General features: G+C 39.2%; 1 protein-coding gene across 1 annotated transcript in view; it reads right to left on the bottom strand.

Annotated features, from left to right (window-relative positions):
- The window catches only part of GRB14 (growth factor receptor-bound protein 14), a 31,677-nt gene extending 25,285 nt beyond the window's left edge, over window positions 1–6,392 (bottom strand). Inside the window, exons 1-2 of the mRNA XM_009870302.1 lie at window positions 6,330–6,392; window positions 874–1,030 (exon numbers count right to left, since the gene is read on the bottom strand). Coding sequence (XP_009868604.1) covers window positions 874–1,030; window positions 6,330–6,392 — 220 coding nt within the window. The remainder of the gene's footprint in view (window positions 1–873; window positions 1,031–6,329) is intronic.
- Between the last annotated feature and the right edge of the window lie 8,580 nt (window positions 6,393–14,972).

Here is a 14,972-nt window from a genome sequence, read left to right as displayed (position 1 = left end):
TTTCCTGTGCCCCGCATTTTTTATAAGTCTGCCAACAGCCCGTTCCTCCCTATATTTGTCTTAATGTGTTTTTATACTGCAACATCTATACACTACAGAAAGAAATAGGTACCAGAAGTTAGAATTATAGCTGTAATCCAAACCCACAGATTACACCTTTTAACTGTATAATAGAAGAGGGGTTTTAACTACATTAGAGGAACACTGACGATGTGGAAGGATTTCATAGCATTTCATTTCCAGCAACTTAAAATATTAAGCAAAAAGTCGCTTTAACACAGTTCATTGGTCCACAACTGGAAGTTTAGAAGAATGGTTTTGTTTTGCTTTCCAAGTAGTCCTGCCCTAGAGCTCACAATAAATCTAGCCAAACTGATTGTATTCAAGGAAAATACTGACTGTCCATATGGAATACCACTGTGCGACTGCCTTCTGTCCTTGATGTCAGAGATTTCACTCAGGTGTGTTGGGAACCATAAAGATTTTATTCGCAATAAAAATAACCCAAATCTTGCTAAAGGTAAGTAGGAAATACTAGTAAAAGAGGAAGAACTGACAAGGAAAAGCAAGGAAGAGGGAGGAAGAATTTGCAGTGAGGACTTTAATCACCAGTGTCTTCTAAATAACTCTTACAGATGCAGATCAAGCGGTGTGAAGCAAATGTACTATGACAAAATGTACTTCACAGTTACACTCTAAGAAAAAAACAAACAAAAAACAAACAGAGAAGCAACAAATCCCCAAAAGAACAAAGTCACACAAGTCCTCCCATCATTTTTCTTCCAAGCCTTTCTATTAAAATTATACTTCCATGTAAAAAAGCAAATCAAACAACATATTTACTGCCATACCACTGTACAGCATTAGTCTTACCTAAACCTGTATGGGTAAGTTGTTCAAACAGAGTCCAGCTGTGGTCATCAATATAGTGGTTCTTCAATATCAACAGCTGACATACATCCCTGGCTGTTACATCACTCGGCACTTCCAAAGCTCTGCTAGTATCATCTTCACTATACACTTTAATCACCTGCAATAAACAAAAAAGCTAAAATATCCCTAAGTATAATCTTTGATTCGGTCGGTCCACATATGTTCCTCTCTCAGCTTCATGACTGAGAAAAGAACCAACACACACAGGATGCAGTACTGAAGACAGCAATATCTCCCTTGTGCAATAAAATAATTGAGAATCACTATACACTTTAATCACCTGCAATAAACAAAAAAGCTAAAATATCCCTAAGTATAATCTTTGATTCGGTCGGTCCACATATGTTCCTCTCTCAGCTTCATGACTGAGAAAAGAACCAACACACACAGGATGCATACTGAAGACAGCAATATCTCTCTTGTGCAATAAAACAATTGAGAACAAAACAGCTGACCAAAGCATATCCAACTTTCAAATTTGGCTACTGGATATCCCGTGCCACAGAACACTGGGCAGATTGGGGCATTCACTTTTAAAAAAATTGTAATGGAGAGGTAGATAAACCTGGTGAAACTGTACACTCATACACAAGCTGAAGACGAAACCAGAGAATAAACAGTGAAACTCAAGAACTCGATGGCTGCAGAACTGTAGAAATCATTGGAGTTAGTTCAGAGAACAGGAATCAGATTCAAGATGCTCACAAGTCTGTAGACAATAAACACAGAAGATGCTAGAGCTGTTTCAAATTTTAGCAAGTAAGGAGAACTAGAAGTTAAAAGCGGCATATACACGAACACAGAGAATCAGAAACATTATACGTGGAAAAGAATTATCATCATATGAAGAGCAGGAAAGTAAATAAAATGTTCTAGAAGATGTACATGCAAAACCCATCACAAAGTAGACAATTTTGATCATGTTTTATCTCAGTAGTTTATCCAAGTTTCTTTATTAACTATAGGGGCAGGGAGGAGGCAATACAAACATAAGTTATTCCTGTCATTTTCACTTTTACATTTTAGTTTAAAAAAATATTTTTCAACATTGGTACACATCTTAGTGTCCTGAAGGATGGGTGTCTATTAAGTTCTTAAAGAGGTCAAGCTAAACCTGCTTACTCTTAGTTTCACATAAAGAGGCTGAGCAAGTCTTATTGCACATTAACTACTGGAAAGAAGGCATGGCCATTTCGGTATTTTTCCCTGTATTTTCTTTCTGTGAAGGAGAATGAAACAAATGAATCAGATGAAATAGTGGATTGGATGGAACTGATGCAAATCACTAGTGCTCTGTCTTCAAAAGCTCTGTACAGTGACTAATCCCATTAAAGTCAACATAGAAGATTTTTTTGAATAAGAATAGAAAATAATTTCAAATTCTTCACAGAAGTGAAGAAACTCAATACTCTGGTTAGATTCCTCTCTCACTTGTTAAAAGTAGGCAAAACAAAAAATGTGAAAAATACTGAGGCTCCTGACACAGACTCTTATCTGTGGTGCAGTATGTTGGAACAGTGATGTAGTTCCTAAAATAAAACAGATGTTTGAGATTTCATTATAAACACAAACAAGCAAATGAACATGAGCAGTGAGTATAGAAGATCTGACACAACATTAAACACGCCAGAAAAGTCTTCCAGGTACTCAGAAACAAACTACAGGCCTAAGCTACAGCCCAGTACTTACATTTCATACAAAAAGGCCACATCAGTACTGAATTCAACAGTCGATACTGCCAAAGCAGCCACGGTTGGCGGCTTATGGTTGTTTTTGTAAGATGTCTGATAAGCAAGTGAGACCGGTAGCAAGACCACCTGCTTGCAGTAGGGTCTTGTTCCACACGCACAACTTAAATTCCTACTCCAGTCGCACAGAAACTATGTTCTGCAGTGCAGGACAAACTGGTGTGAATTATTCAAATCCCTGCCGTATTTACAAGGATTCAAAGAGGAAATTAAAAGAAGTGCCTGGCAGGGTGCGCTGTGAATGGGATGTACAGGCAAGGAGACAAAACAGCATCTCATCACCTCAAAACATGCCCTTCTCTGGGCAGCACTGAAGGTCAGGGACAGCTTCACTACCCTCTCCAATAAGTCAATGTCTGGCTGAATCTAAAAGATTTGAGAGGCCTTAAGTGCCAGAAAAAGAGATAGACAGTAAAGAGGGGAAAGAAAAGGAGAAAATTAAAGTGACTTTCCTAGTATTGGACTAGATTATTGTAGGTCCCTTCCAACTGAAATATTTGATTCTATTTTGCAATTTTCTCGCAATAAAGCCAGGGTGAGAATCCACACCAGCACCATGGCTAGGGACCCTGCCAGTACGTACTAGCAACTGCGGTTTTCTCCAGCTACTCATCAAGTTAGGTGGTGTGCCCGTTTTACAGCACATATAGCCCATGCTGAGGCCCTTGACAGATAATTTTTACAGAAATTCTTTTTTAAGTGTTAAGAGTTGCTGTACAGTTATTGCTGAAGAAACAGATAAAGAGTTTTTAAAATGGTGAAGGCAGCAACACAAGTCATGATAATGAGCTGCTTGCAGCCATTCGACTCAGGGAGCAGGAAGCCTTGGAGGTGGCCTTGGACTATAAGAGCACAGCTAAAACAAAACAACACAACAACAACAAAACAGAAAAAAACCCCACCAGTTTATATTCTCTGCGATTACTCTCAGCTTTCTCAGTATAGGTAAATAAATCCTGCACAAGTCTAGGACAACAGATCACCCCAGCCCACGGCTCTGATACGTGCCACCTTATAAAACACAAATGCTGTGCCATTTCTCTCTTCCTCGCAAGGGATTCAAATACAGCAGGAGACAACAGGCAGGCAGTCACCTGATAGACCCTTCTGAACCTCTGTCACAGTTTCAGTTTAATGAATGGGATGTGATGGTGTAAATCTCATCAATTAGAGTGACCTTTGAGGGAGGTTTTAATTAGAAAAAGTTGCTCAGTCTATGCTTTCTGCTGTGGCTGAAGTCTCGTGTAAGGCTTGCTGGGAATCTATTTGTTCCAAGGAAAGTACATTAAGTGAAAAAGGATAAATTCAAAATCCCATTTTTCCTTGGAAATACATTGCAATAAATACTTCTCTTCCCAGAAGAAGAGGATGCTCCATTAAAGGGTGGCAGGATTATGCTAAAGATACAGTTATGCCGACCTCCTGCAGAGACGAGGAAGCTTTAGTGACCACTTCTTTATTTTTGTTAGGAGCTATCATCATGCAATAGGCTGGCCAATCATCCCTGCTCTCTTGCATTTTTTCCCCTGAAAATCTGTCTGAGAAGTAGCAGTCAAGAAAAGAGTTAATAATTGAGAACAAGCTGTCATTACACTTTTCTTCACCGTATACTCTCAAGCTTTGTTCTAAAGCAAGGTCTTCAGCTTCCCTTGACTATACCTATTAGCAGACAGTTACAAAAAGTTGCCTTAGTAGTGTTCAAATCTTCTTCTTCTCTGTTTAGTTTATAAATACAAAGACATGTTAGTTCTTCTTAAGGCCAGAAATAAGAAATATCTCAACAGCTTTCATTTAAGCCACAGGAAGTAAGAAATCAGCAGGTCCAAGATCTTATAAGGGGACAGGACCAAGCTGAGCATGACAAGCATTAATCATTTTCATGGCCTGTGGGAACAGGTAAGGTACAGCTTTCCTATACATCCTCTTTTCATTTTTAAATACATTAGCAATCAGCCAAGATCCAAGAAGCACGTGCAATGCATCTTTATCCCTCCAAAAATTATAAGAAGTGCCGTTTCATAATAAAACATATTATTGTCTGTATTTGAACTCAATTTAAAATCAATGTTGGCAAATAAAATCTAGTATTTAATACAGAAAAGTAAAAAAGGAGGCTTTTATGTTAAAAATAAATAAATCAGGAGGAAAAAAAAAATCAGAAACTGTTTAAAAGAGTAAGAAAAAGAGGACATAAGGTTAGCAATGTGGCAGGAGGTAGGAGCAAGAGAAGGCTACACTCCACTGCCCCGAGTCTTCTTCCACATTCAGCCACCATCTCCACTACAAGAATTAAATAACATGTTTCATAAAGTTTTAAGAGAGGGTGTCCAAGTCTGACTCTTCAGAACCTTTAAGCCATCTGTTTTGGAAGTTCCAATCTGCAGAAACAGCACAAACATACGGAAAGACCACACCCTGCACGGAGGAATTTCAAACTTCAGCCTAAGTCCTAATGTGTGAAAAAAGCCAGGTAGATTCAATGGGGGGGGAAAAAAAAACACAAAAACCCCACACTCAACACATGGAGCCCACATTTAGGTTAATACATCAAAATGACCCAACATTTACACGGTTCTTAATGCTCCTGTACAGCCGTTAAGACATTGGATGGTCAGCACCTTTATTAAAAAAAAAATCAGCCCCCTTTTATTTATAAAGATATAAGAACCTAACTTTACCTTGTAATTCCTACAATTATTTTTACCCCATGAATAAAACATAGCACATTTTGTACTTACATTATGATTTCAGTCACATTTATGTTAAATGCGCCGTTATTGTATGCAAAACCAGGCTTCAGAAAGTCTTGCACGCCAGGGTGCCACACTCCCCCTGAGATCCCGCCTGATACTGTCCTAACCTCTGTCTTTAGTGTTAACTAACAGGCTACTTGCCTGAAGCATTTGTTCTCCAACTTCCAACCTTGCCCCCTGCTAAACAAAGTTTTTTGCTTATTGATCTTGGCAGAGGGCAGGGGAATTTGCAGTGTATTTGAACTACAATGGAAGCACTTGGAAATTTCTAGCATTCTGAACCATTTCACGACTTCTAGCAATAGTCTATCTTGGTTTTAGACAGAAACAGCAAAGTTTGACATTCATAAAAATATTTAAGGGCAGGTTAACTCACATGTTAGTAAAGTTTAGTTAGTTAGTCAAGTGTTAGTTTTACTATCTTCATTATCAAGTGTTAATGTAAGACTTTCCCTTTAAGTATCCCAGCCTACACTTAAAAGGTCACCTTCTACTATTTCCCCCAAAGGGAAGACTTCCAGGCCAAGAGGATTCCCACAGTTCACAGAAGTCTACGTTTATCATTAAAAAAAAATAAAATAATTAAAAAAAAAAAGACAAAGTGCAGCTGTTCATTGTAAAGCAGCAATTTTCTCAGTCGCTACCACAGGAGCTTTCCAAAATCTGTCCTGTACATATCTGTGCGAGGAATGAACATAGAGAACTGAAACACAGACACAAAACAACAAAGTATTTGTTAATAATTTGGACACCCAAATCCAAAATGGTGGCAGTTAAGCCAGTCAATCTCTTTTCTCAGGAGCATTCACAAGGCACCACAAGATTTCTGCACAGACTTGTCAACACCTATAATCTGGCAGGTATGAACTGTCACACAGCTATCAGGGATCATTACCTGGACATCTGTCCATAGGTTAACAGGGCGAATGTGAGTCCCACCATGCAATCCAAACCCCATATTTATGTAAAACACAGGTCCCAGTGAATCCTGACTTCTTATATGGAACCCACTGCAGCTTCAAGAGGCAGAACCATTGCCCCCGTTCAGAAAAATACACAGGATATATATACAGTAGCTTAGGTGACACAAGCATTAGACTTAAAATCTTTGTCATGCACAGATTCCCTGTGCTCCTATCAGCTTCAGGAAGGGAAATGTTAAGATCCTGTTGCCAGCAACATCTATTCGATAGGTCCAACATTCTGGAACACCTTGCTTTCTTCTAGAGGTATAAACCAGAAAATTCATTTAAAACAGTCAAAATAGACAGATTGGACACTTAAAGAATGATGTCAAATGAAATTAAACTACTATCTTCTTCATCAAGACTTCTCCATCAAGATTTTTAAGGAAAAGTTAAGCACCTTTTATGGCTTTTGAAGCCATATATTGAAGACTTTGCAGACGATTTTAAAGAAAATGAAGGTAAGACCAATCAACGACTATTAGAGCAGCAAACATAAAAGAACGGAGTAGTTGCCTGAAGAAGGAGAAAGCTATTCTTCCAAGAGACCAAAAGTGAACTTTGTATACACTTATCTAATATTGACAGATTGAGATACGGTCCCACAAGCACTAAAAGATACAAAAACACTCATCAACAATTATGTCCGTCTTGTAATAAAAGTAAAGTGCCAAGAATGGAAAAGTCTAGGAAAATTGCCTGCCTTTCCTACCACAGCTGAGAAAAATCTTGTTTTCCAGATCTTGCCATTTTAAAAATGACACATCAAAGAGTTAAAAAAAATGTCAAATTCCGGCCTTTAGTCAAATATAAGACCACAGGCAAACTCCATTTCTCTAGTAATTCAAGCAGCAACATGAAGTGACAAAAAATATTTGAGATTACCTACAGGCAAAACTGTACACAATTCTTAATTTTAAAGTAGGTATTTGCCATCTGATTTGGGGCAAGTCAGTATTAGTCTCTCAGATTCTTTTTTGTAAAATTGGGCAGGGGAACAGAAATCTGTTTCTGTACCACAGGGAAACAGATTGAATTTATTTAGATTTGTAAAGCACTTAGACTTTCTCATGTGACTGTTGCTTTAGATATGTAAATATGTTGTATTATAAAAGGGAGGTTACATTATGCAGATCTCCAAATTATAATAAGCTATGTGCAAAAACATAGCAGCAAACTTCTTTCAAACGAAGGTTATGACAACATTATGATATTAGAAAAATGGCAGAATGAGAACGATGTCGACATGCAATCATCTCAAAGACATCATTAGTAAAACTGAAGAGAAACAAGTTTTGAAAGACGACAGGAAAGTTAAAATACAATTATCATTATTTAATCCTGAATTTCATACATTCACTTTTTCAATATTGATCAACAAAAGCAAAACATAGTTAAAAACAGTAATAAAATAGTTACAGAAAATTTCATTTCTCTGTATAAAATTGAACAAAAGGCAAGGTCTAGAGAAAGCAACTTCCATGCTTTGGACAATTAACTCAGAGTACAACTACTTTGAGAGCAGAAAGCAAGAATATTGTTAGCTATATTATAATTACACGATACTTTGCTCAAAAAGTTACTATAATTGGAGAATTAAATAAGAGCTACATTGTGAAGTTCAAAATACTGTAAGAATTGTGGTAATAAATAACATGCAGATTAAACACAGAAAGCGAAAGATTTATTGCCATCAACAGCCATTACAACAGCAAAGGACCAAATCAGGAGTAAGAAATGCAAAGGGATCCATAGAAGTAAAAACTACAGTAAAGTCCTTAAAAAGAACGCTCATTATTTATAGAGAAAGATGGGAGGGGATGAGACAATTTATTTAAATAGTCTCAAATTATTCTGTGTTACCAGAGGTTTTTTTCAGACTATGGATATTCCAAACAAAAGCAGCTAAAGAGGCACTTCAAGTACAACTGGTAAGATGTGTATGAATAACTAGAGAGCTGTGCGGAAATGCAAATATCATTAGCAAAAATTTCAAATTCAAATTGTTCAAAACAATTCCATGGGATACAGAAATGAAAGAAAATTAGCAGTTTCACCAAAGTATTAAGCAGTCAAAGGCTCACTTACACGAGATAAACACACTGCAGAGCAGCTACATGATTTATTTGCATTAATTATTCACAACAGATATGGAAGAACACGTTCCCAGATCTGCTCTTTACAGGTGAAATAAAATTGCCAGTTTAAGTAAAAGGGACACTGGAAATGAAAAGACAAAAACTGAATCATTGAAAGAAGATTATACAGTCTAAAATTTACAGAAACTTAAAGCAAACATCAACAGAAAGGGAGGCTTAGTTTCCATCTGTCACTCCACCTAACATGCACAGGACATACGCTTCTGTTCAGTCCTGAGACAGAGAAGCTCAAGGGCTACTGGAGCAGATTCCTTTTGGGGTGCTGCACTGGGAATTTGTGAGCCAGCCTTGCCCAGCAGACAGGTGAGAATCTACTAACGCTACCTGAATCTGCCTCTGCCTAGAAGAAAATCTCTTACATTTGTGAAAACTTTTCCCCATCTTGTTCATGGCAATTACCAGAATGGTTTAGAGCAATCATCGTACTTCCTGCAAATCTGGGTGAGGTAATGAAATTCACATTGATTGGTATCAATAACTTTTCCCAAGTCCTTCGAAAGAAGAGCCATTATGAAGATTAAACAGTTCCTGACAGAGAGACTACAAATTGAAGATAAACTTGGAATGAATGCTTCAATTTTAGAAGAGGTGGCTATAGTCAAGCAATTTCAGGCTCTTACTCATAGCAACCTTTAAATCAGAGCAGGGACCCCTTACTGTCCTATAAGCCACAATAGAAATAGGTCTTTCTTATTTTTCATTACATTATTGAGTAACGTTAAGTGTGCGCATTAACATCTGACACAAAGCTATTTGAAAACCTCTTGGCCCTAGGAAAAGTAAAATGTTGCCTATTCCTGCCTCCTACTCCCCACTTACAGACAGGCAATCAGCTGTAGGGCGCTTCTCCACCTCGGTGCACGTATGCACAGCTCCCTGCTTAATCTACCCCAGTATGTAGACATGTAGGTCTCAAGGAGGAAGAAAAGAGAGTTTTACTTATAAATAAAGAAATGATTATAACAATCCAGTGACAGTTGGGTAAAATTTTTTAACCAAAAGCAATTGTAAACCAAAAGCAATTGTAAAACTCAGTGGAGGACAGCATAAACCAACTTTATTCTCCAAACTAGAAATACAGTAGAAATTATCCACATACTACTCTCCAAAGAAGTTACACAAGAAGATCAGGGGAGAAAGAAATTTAAATACAAAGCCACTAAAATACACTTGTGTTTTTTGTTTTCTGTGTACAACAAAGCTAGAGGGCAGAATGTTATCAGCTTCATGTCTGAATAGCTTGTCCCTATTTATGTTAAAGTGCTAACATTATTTAAATGAGGCTTTCTGTATTTAATAGTGCAGTTTGTCCAACATATCCTTCGCCTGTCAGAGATAAATAGAATGCTGTGTTCCAGCACAAGAGAAAGTAAATCTGTCACTGCCACATTCTGGCTGCACTCTATGTTTCTGAAGAAATACCAGCTATAAAAAGAAGTACCTATTGTTTCTACCATTTTTTTCACGCTATATTGCGGGTTTCTCAGAAGAACAGGTATCTTGCTGAAGCTGAGAAAGATTGAGTCTCTGAATAACACCTCTAAGAGACTAATTAGTTTCCCATTTCCTTTGCAGCAGTTCTATTTTTTTTAAATAATAATAAAAAAAAATCTTACAACATTTTTTCACTTTAACAATTTCACACAGAAGCTCTGGCTTAAGTTACAACACAGCTTCAAACTGAAGGATGCCTTTATCACCTAGGTCTTCCCATGCAGGTTGCTAGAGGAGAAAAAGCACACAGACTCTGTAAGACTAAGCAAAATTTAGAATTTTTGTTGAAGAAGATAGAGTTTGGGAATTTTCTCAGAATGTCTGGAGTGGTACAAAGAATGTCCAGATCAAATATGACAAAAGCTATGTAGATTAACCCACTATAATAAATAATTGTTGTAAAATTCTGAAAGCACTTTGCCATTTGGTATAAGAGCAAAAAACTGCTTTGCTGGGTCAGACTACAACATCCTTCCGGCCCCGTATCGTCCTTGGGTAACTGTTTCTAGTCACTAGTGGTAGCAGGTAGCAAGGTTTAACTGCTGTAGAATAGTTATTCTGATAGACCATTTTATGCCTCACGCTTTTCAGCTTGTCTTTCATTTCATTCACATAGCATTGTTCCCTCCAGCCAAAGCCTAAGATCCAAACAAAGAGTAAATCTTGCAATAAATCTAGTAAGTCTACTCAAACCATGTCAAACCTTCAACTATACACTGTCACAGTGTTACAGATTTGTCAGAGAAATTTGCTGACAAATCCAAACCACTACAGGAATTTTACAAAAAGACCAAGAGCACATGGGCATGTAATTGCTCTGTAATTGTTGCCAAAATTGTCATAGTCATCTACTGCAGGAGACACTCACTAAAACAAGTGAATGAAATGGAAGAGAAAGATAATGTTAGGTGGATGATGTAGTAATAAGGAGAGACTCATAATTTCAGAAAATCAGTATATTTTGACAATGTTCTAAAATGAAAATGAGGTATATAGGCTGACCAGCCTTCAGCCATACAGGAAAACTGAGAAGTCAGTAGTGGATTTCTGATCTCTGCACGTGCTGTGATACCCTACACTCAGAGGTCTTCTGGGTTGTCTGGCAGCTATTTCTCTTCCCCGCACAAAAGCCACGTTCATACATCATAACAGTATTTTATTTGTGTTATGATCATCCTAAAAGTCTTGCCAAACAGAATATCCAAAAGGATGGTGACAGACACTCATCCAACAAGTTACAATCAGTAGGACTGTTGAGGGTTAGGGCTGGGCCGGCCTCAAACCAGGAAAAGGATCAAAGGAAAAATGACAAGACTGAGGGCTTGCATATGCAGCTGGTGGATAATTTGATGAGCTAGTTAAGTCTGGCTGTCAAGCCACTAAAAGACAAGCAAAGGGTTCCAACTGCTATTCAGTCTATATAGCATTTAATTGCTAACCTCTTCGAGAAAAGAATTAACTGGTTCAGAAACGCACTCTAAGTGGTCTTAGAAAAAAAGCACTATGCTATGTTAGGGCAAAGGTTGAGGTGCAAATGATACAATATGCAACGAGAGCAATTAAAAAGACTGTGAAGAAATCAGAGTACACTGAGGAATGGTGGAAAAAAGAGGATTCTAGTAGGAAATAAAGGAAAAGCATTAAGGGTGTCAATTGAACTCTTCCTCTCGGGTCTCAGTCCATCATAAGAATTTTAGTGGTGTCAAAGAGAAAAGGTATCAGCAAAGACACAACACGTAGGAAGCTGTAACTGCAGGGATGTGCAAGGCATGGGAAAGAAAGGAATCGAAGGTGTCTCTCCAAGTTAACATTTTTTATGCCCAAGCATGTGTATTAGAAGAGATATAGGTCAGCCATCGAAGACAGCCATTAGGATCTGCCAGATGGAGATGAAATACGTTATGAGAAATATGATGAAGTATTAGAACTATGATGAGAGGGTATCAAATCTGGCTCAAGAAGCTGGATGTGTGTTCTTGGAAAGTGACTTGGGAAGTTTGACTTGCCTTGCTTTGTACTGCACTGCCCCCTAGGCACTCCCTGGGCACTGTATTGTGTCAGAATAAATCTCTTCTCAACACGTTGCCTTGAAGTAATGTAAACTGAATAAGGACAACTTCAGAATAGAAACTTTAGGAAGTCACTACCAAATGCAAGACACTAAGATGGTCTGGAACCAGCGCAAAATATCCAGTGTGACAACAGAACAGTGTTAGTTCAGAAGTTTTGATCTGTGGTGGCCTGACCCTGGCTGGATGCCAGGTGCCCGCCAAAGCTGCTCTGCCGCTCCCCTCTTCAGCTAGACAGGGCAGAGAAAATATAACAAAAGGCTCACGGATTGACATAAAAACAGGGAGATCACTCACCAGTTACTGTCATGGGCAGAACAGACTTGATCTGGGGAAATCAGTTTAATTTTATTACCAGTCAAAATCTAATTAGGATAATGAGAAATATAACTAAACCTTAAAACCCTTCCTCCACTCCCCCTTCTTTCCAGGCTTCACTTTACTCCCAAAATCTCTACCTCCTCCGCACCAGCAGTGCAGGGGGAGGGGGAATGGGGCTTCTCATCAGTTCGTCACACATTGCCTCTGCCACAACTTCCTCCTCAGGGGGAGGACTCCTCACGCTCCTCCTCTGCTCCAACACGAGGTCCCTCCCAAGAGAGAAAGTCCTCCACCAACTTCTCCAACATGAGTCCTTCCCACAGGCTCCTCATGAAGTGCTCCACTGTGGGTCCCTTCCAGAGGGTGCAGTCAGTCCTTTGGGAACAGACTGATCCATCGTGGGTCCCCCATGAGGTCACAAGTCCTGCCAGTGAACCTGCTCCAGCACGTGCTGCCCTCTCTCCATGGGTCCCACAGGGTCACGGCCTCCTCTGGGCATCCACCTGCTCCAGCACAGGGTCCTCCACAGCTGGAGGTGGACATCCCAGCACCGTCAGCCTTCATAGGCTGCAAGGGAACAACCTGCCTCACCACGTTCTTCACCATCGGCTGCAGAGAAATAGCCGCTCTGGTGTCTGGAGCACCTCCTTCCCCTTCTTCGCTGATCTTGGTGTCTACATAGTCATCTCTCTCACATATTTTCACTCCTCTCTCTGGATGCAGTTGTGCAGGTGTACAGCAACTTTTTCCCCTGCTTAAATGTGTTATCACAGAGGTGTTACCACCATCGCTGACGGCCTTGGCCATCAGTGGGTCCATCCTGGAGCTGACAGGCACTGACCCTACTGGCCACAGGGGAAGCTTCTAGCCACTTCCCACAGAAGCCACCTCTATACACTCCCCCCCCTCCACTACCAAAACATTGCCATGCAAACCCAATATATGATCATAAATTCTTTTTTATGTGCTTAAGGCAGTGGGCATTTTGTTGGGTTGGTCCTGCTTCTGTTCCTGACCCACAGGCAGAAAAATAAGGAGTGGGGGAGCAGAGAGCATGTTCAGTACCCATAGCAACAGCATGAAAATGAGGAAGAAAGCACGCTTAAATACGAATAACTCCTTGGTGCAAGGTGATGAATTTTCTTTTATTCATTAGTATATCTGCAATTTATCAAAAGAAAATAAAATTTGATTTTTCAGGTACTTGTTTATATATTGTAGCACACGGAAAGCACCACACAGAAGACAGGTAAGTAAGGGAAATTTGATTTCGGCATAGGACTAATGCCAACACCCTGTGTGCAGTTTGTTGAGTTGCTCTCTTCCTACACAGCAATGCAGCATAATCAGTACGCAGTTTACTACCAGCAGAAATAACTATTCAGCAATAGCTCTTGATATACTTAAAGGCTAGATAACACAGTCTGAAGGTTAAGTTCTGACTTCTCGAATCCTGATTTATTCAAGAGGAGACTAAAGTACTAGAGCTAGAAAATGGCTAAGCACTTTCTTCAACTGATGAAAAAGCTGGGTTTTTTTCAAAAGGATTTCTGCCAATAGAAAAGGATTATGAGCAGAGTAGGGCACTAAACACTGCCAATTTCCTTGGTTACTGTATGAAGAATGTTAGATGTTCAAAGGAGAAACTGAAAAACATATCAAAGATTTGTTCAAGAACTGAAGACAGAGGAGACAGACTGCAACACTAATTGTGCCACTAAACCTTGTCAAACCATACAAGGGACAAGCCATGACCAAGTGTACTAAACCACTGCGATTTTAAAAGACTTTTTAAAAAGCTCTGTGCACTTATTACTCATCCTCTCATACACACACACACACATTCATCCCTATGTACCTTTCATGACAACTATGCAGCACAGTGCTATACATTTAAAATTCCACGATCACTGGAGACTTTGTGTACAAACCATTCTGTAAAATTTGATTGCTGTAAAATTTGATTGCTTGTAGAGACTGGAATGCCACAGGATAGAAAAAAACACCCTCTCCACCCCAGTAGCTGAACCATAGGGACTGCTGAAGTTAGCCCCATTTTGATTTCATTTATATATGAGGGATCATTTTTATGCACACACAATGAAAATGGTAGAAAGCTTTACTGGTTTGATGTTACTCAAAGCAGAATATATGACTAGTCAACTAGTATAAGACTGCTATACCAGAATCCATTTTTAGGTGCCTGAGTATAAAAAGAACATGTTCAAAGCAAAAATTGCTCCTAGCGTTGTATTAGATCTAGATGTATCTGACCAACATGGTCAGGGAGGGGAAAAGTCCTGCAATATCTTTCCGGTACCCTTGAGGAGGCCCTGTCAGGAGGCCATCCTAAACAGTCTCTGGACCTAACCAGACCTCTTCCACAAAGACAGAAAATGCTAGTGTGCTACCCATCTTCTTCCCTATCATCCACAAACTGAATCTCTAGCATCACATCAGCCTCTTATCGCAAGCAGCTAACTTAATATCTGCAAGTATAGTTGTCACGTCCCACTCAAGAGAGAGGGAC

The sequence above is a fragment of the Apaloderma vittatum genome, unplaced genomic scaffold (genome assembly GCF_000703405.1).
Source record: "Apaloderma vittatum isolate BGI_N311 unplaced genomic scaffold, ASM70340v1 scaffold1885, whole genome shotgun sequence".
In the NCBI taxonomy this organism is placed as follows: Eukaryota; Metazoa; Chordata; class Aves; order Trogoniformes; family Trogonidae; genus Apaloderma; species Apaloderma vittatum.
The sequence above is the reverse complement of the archived record's forward strand: the minus strand, read 5'-3'. Positions and strand labels throughout refer to the sequence as shown.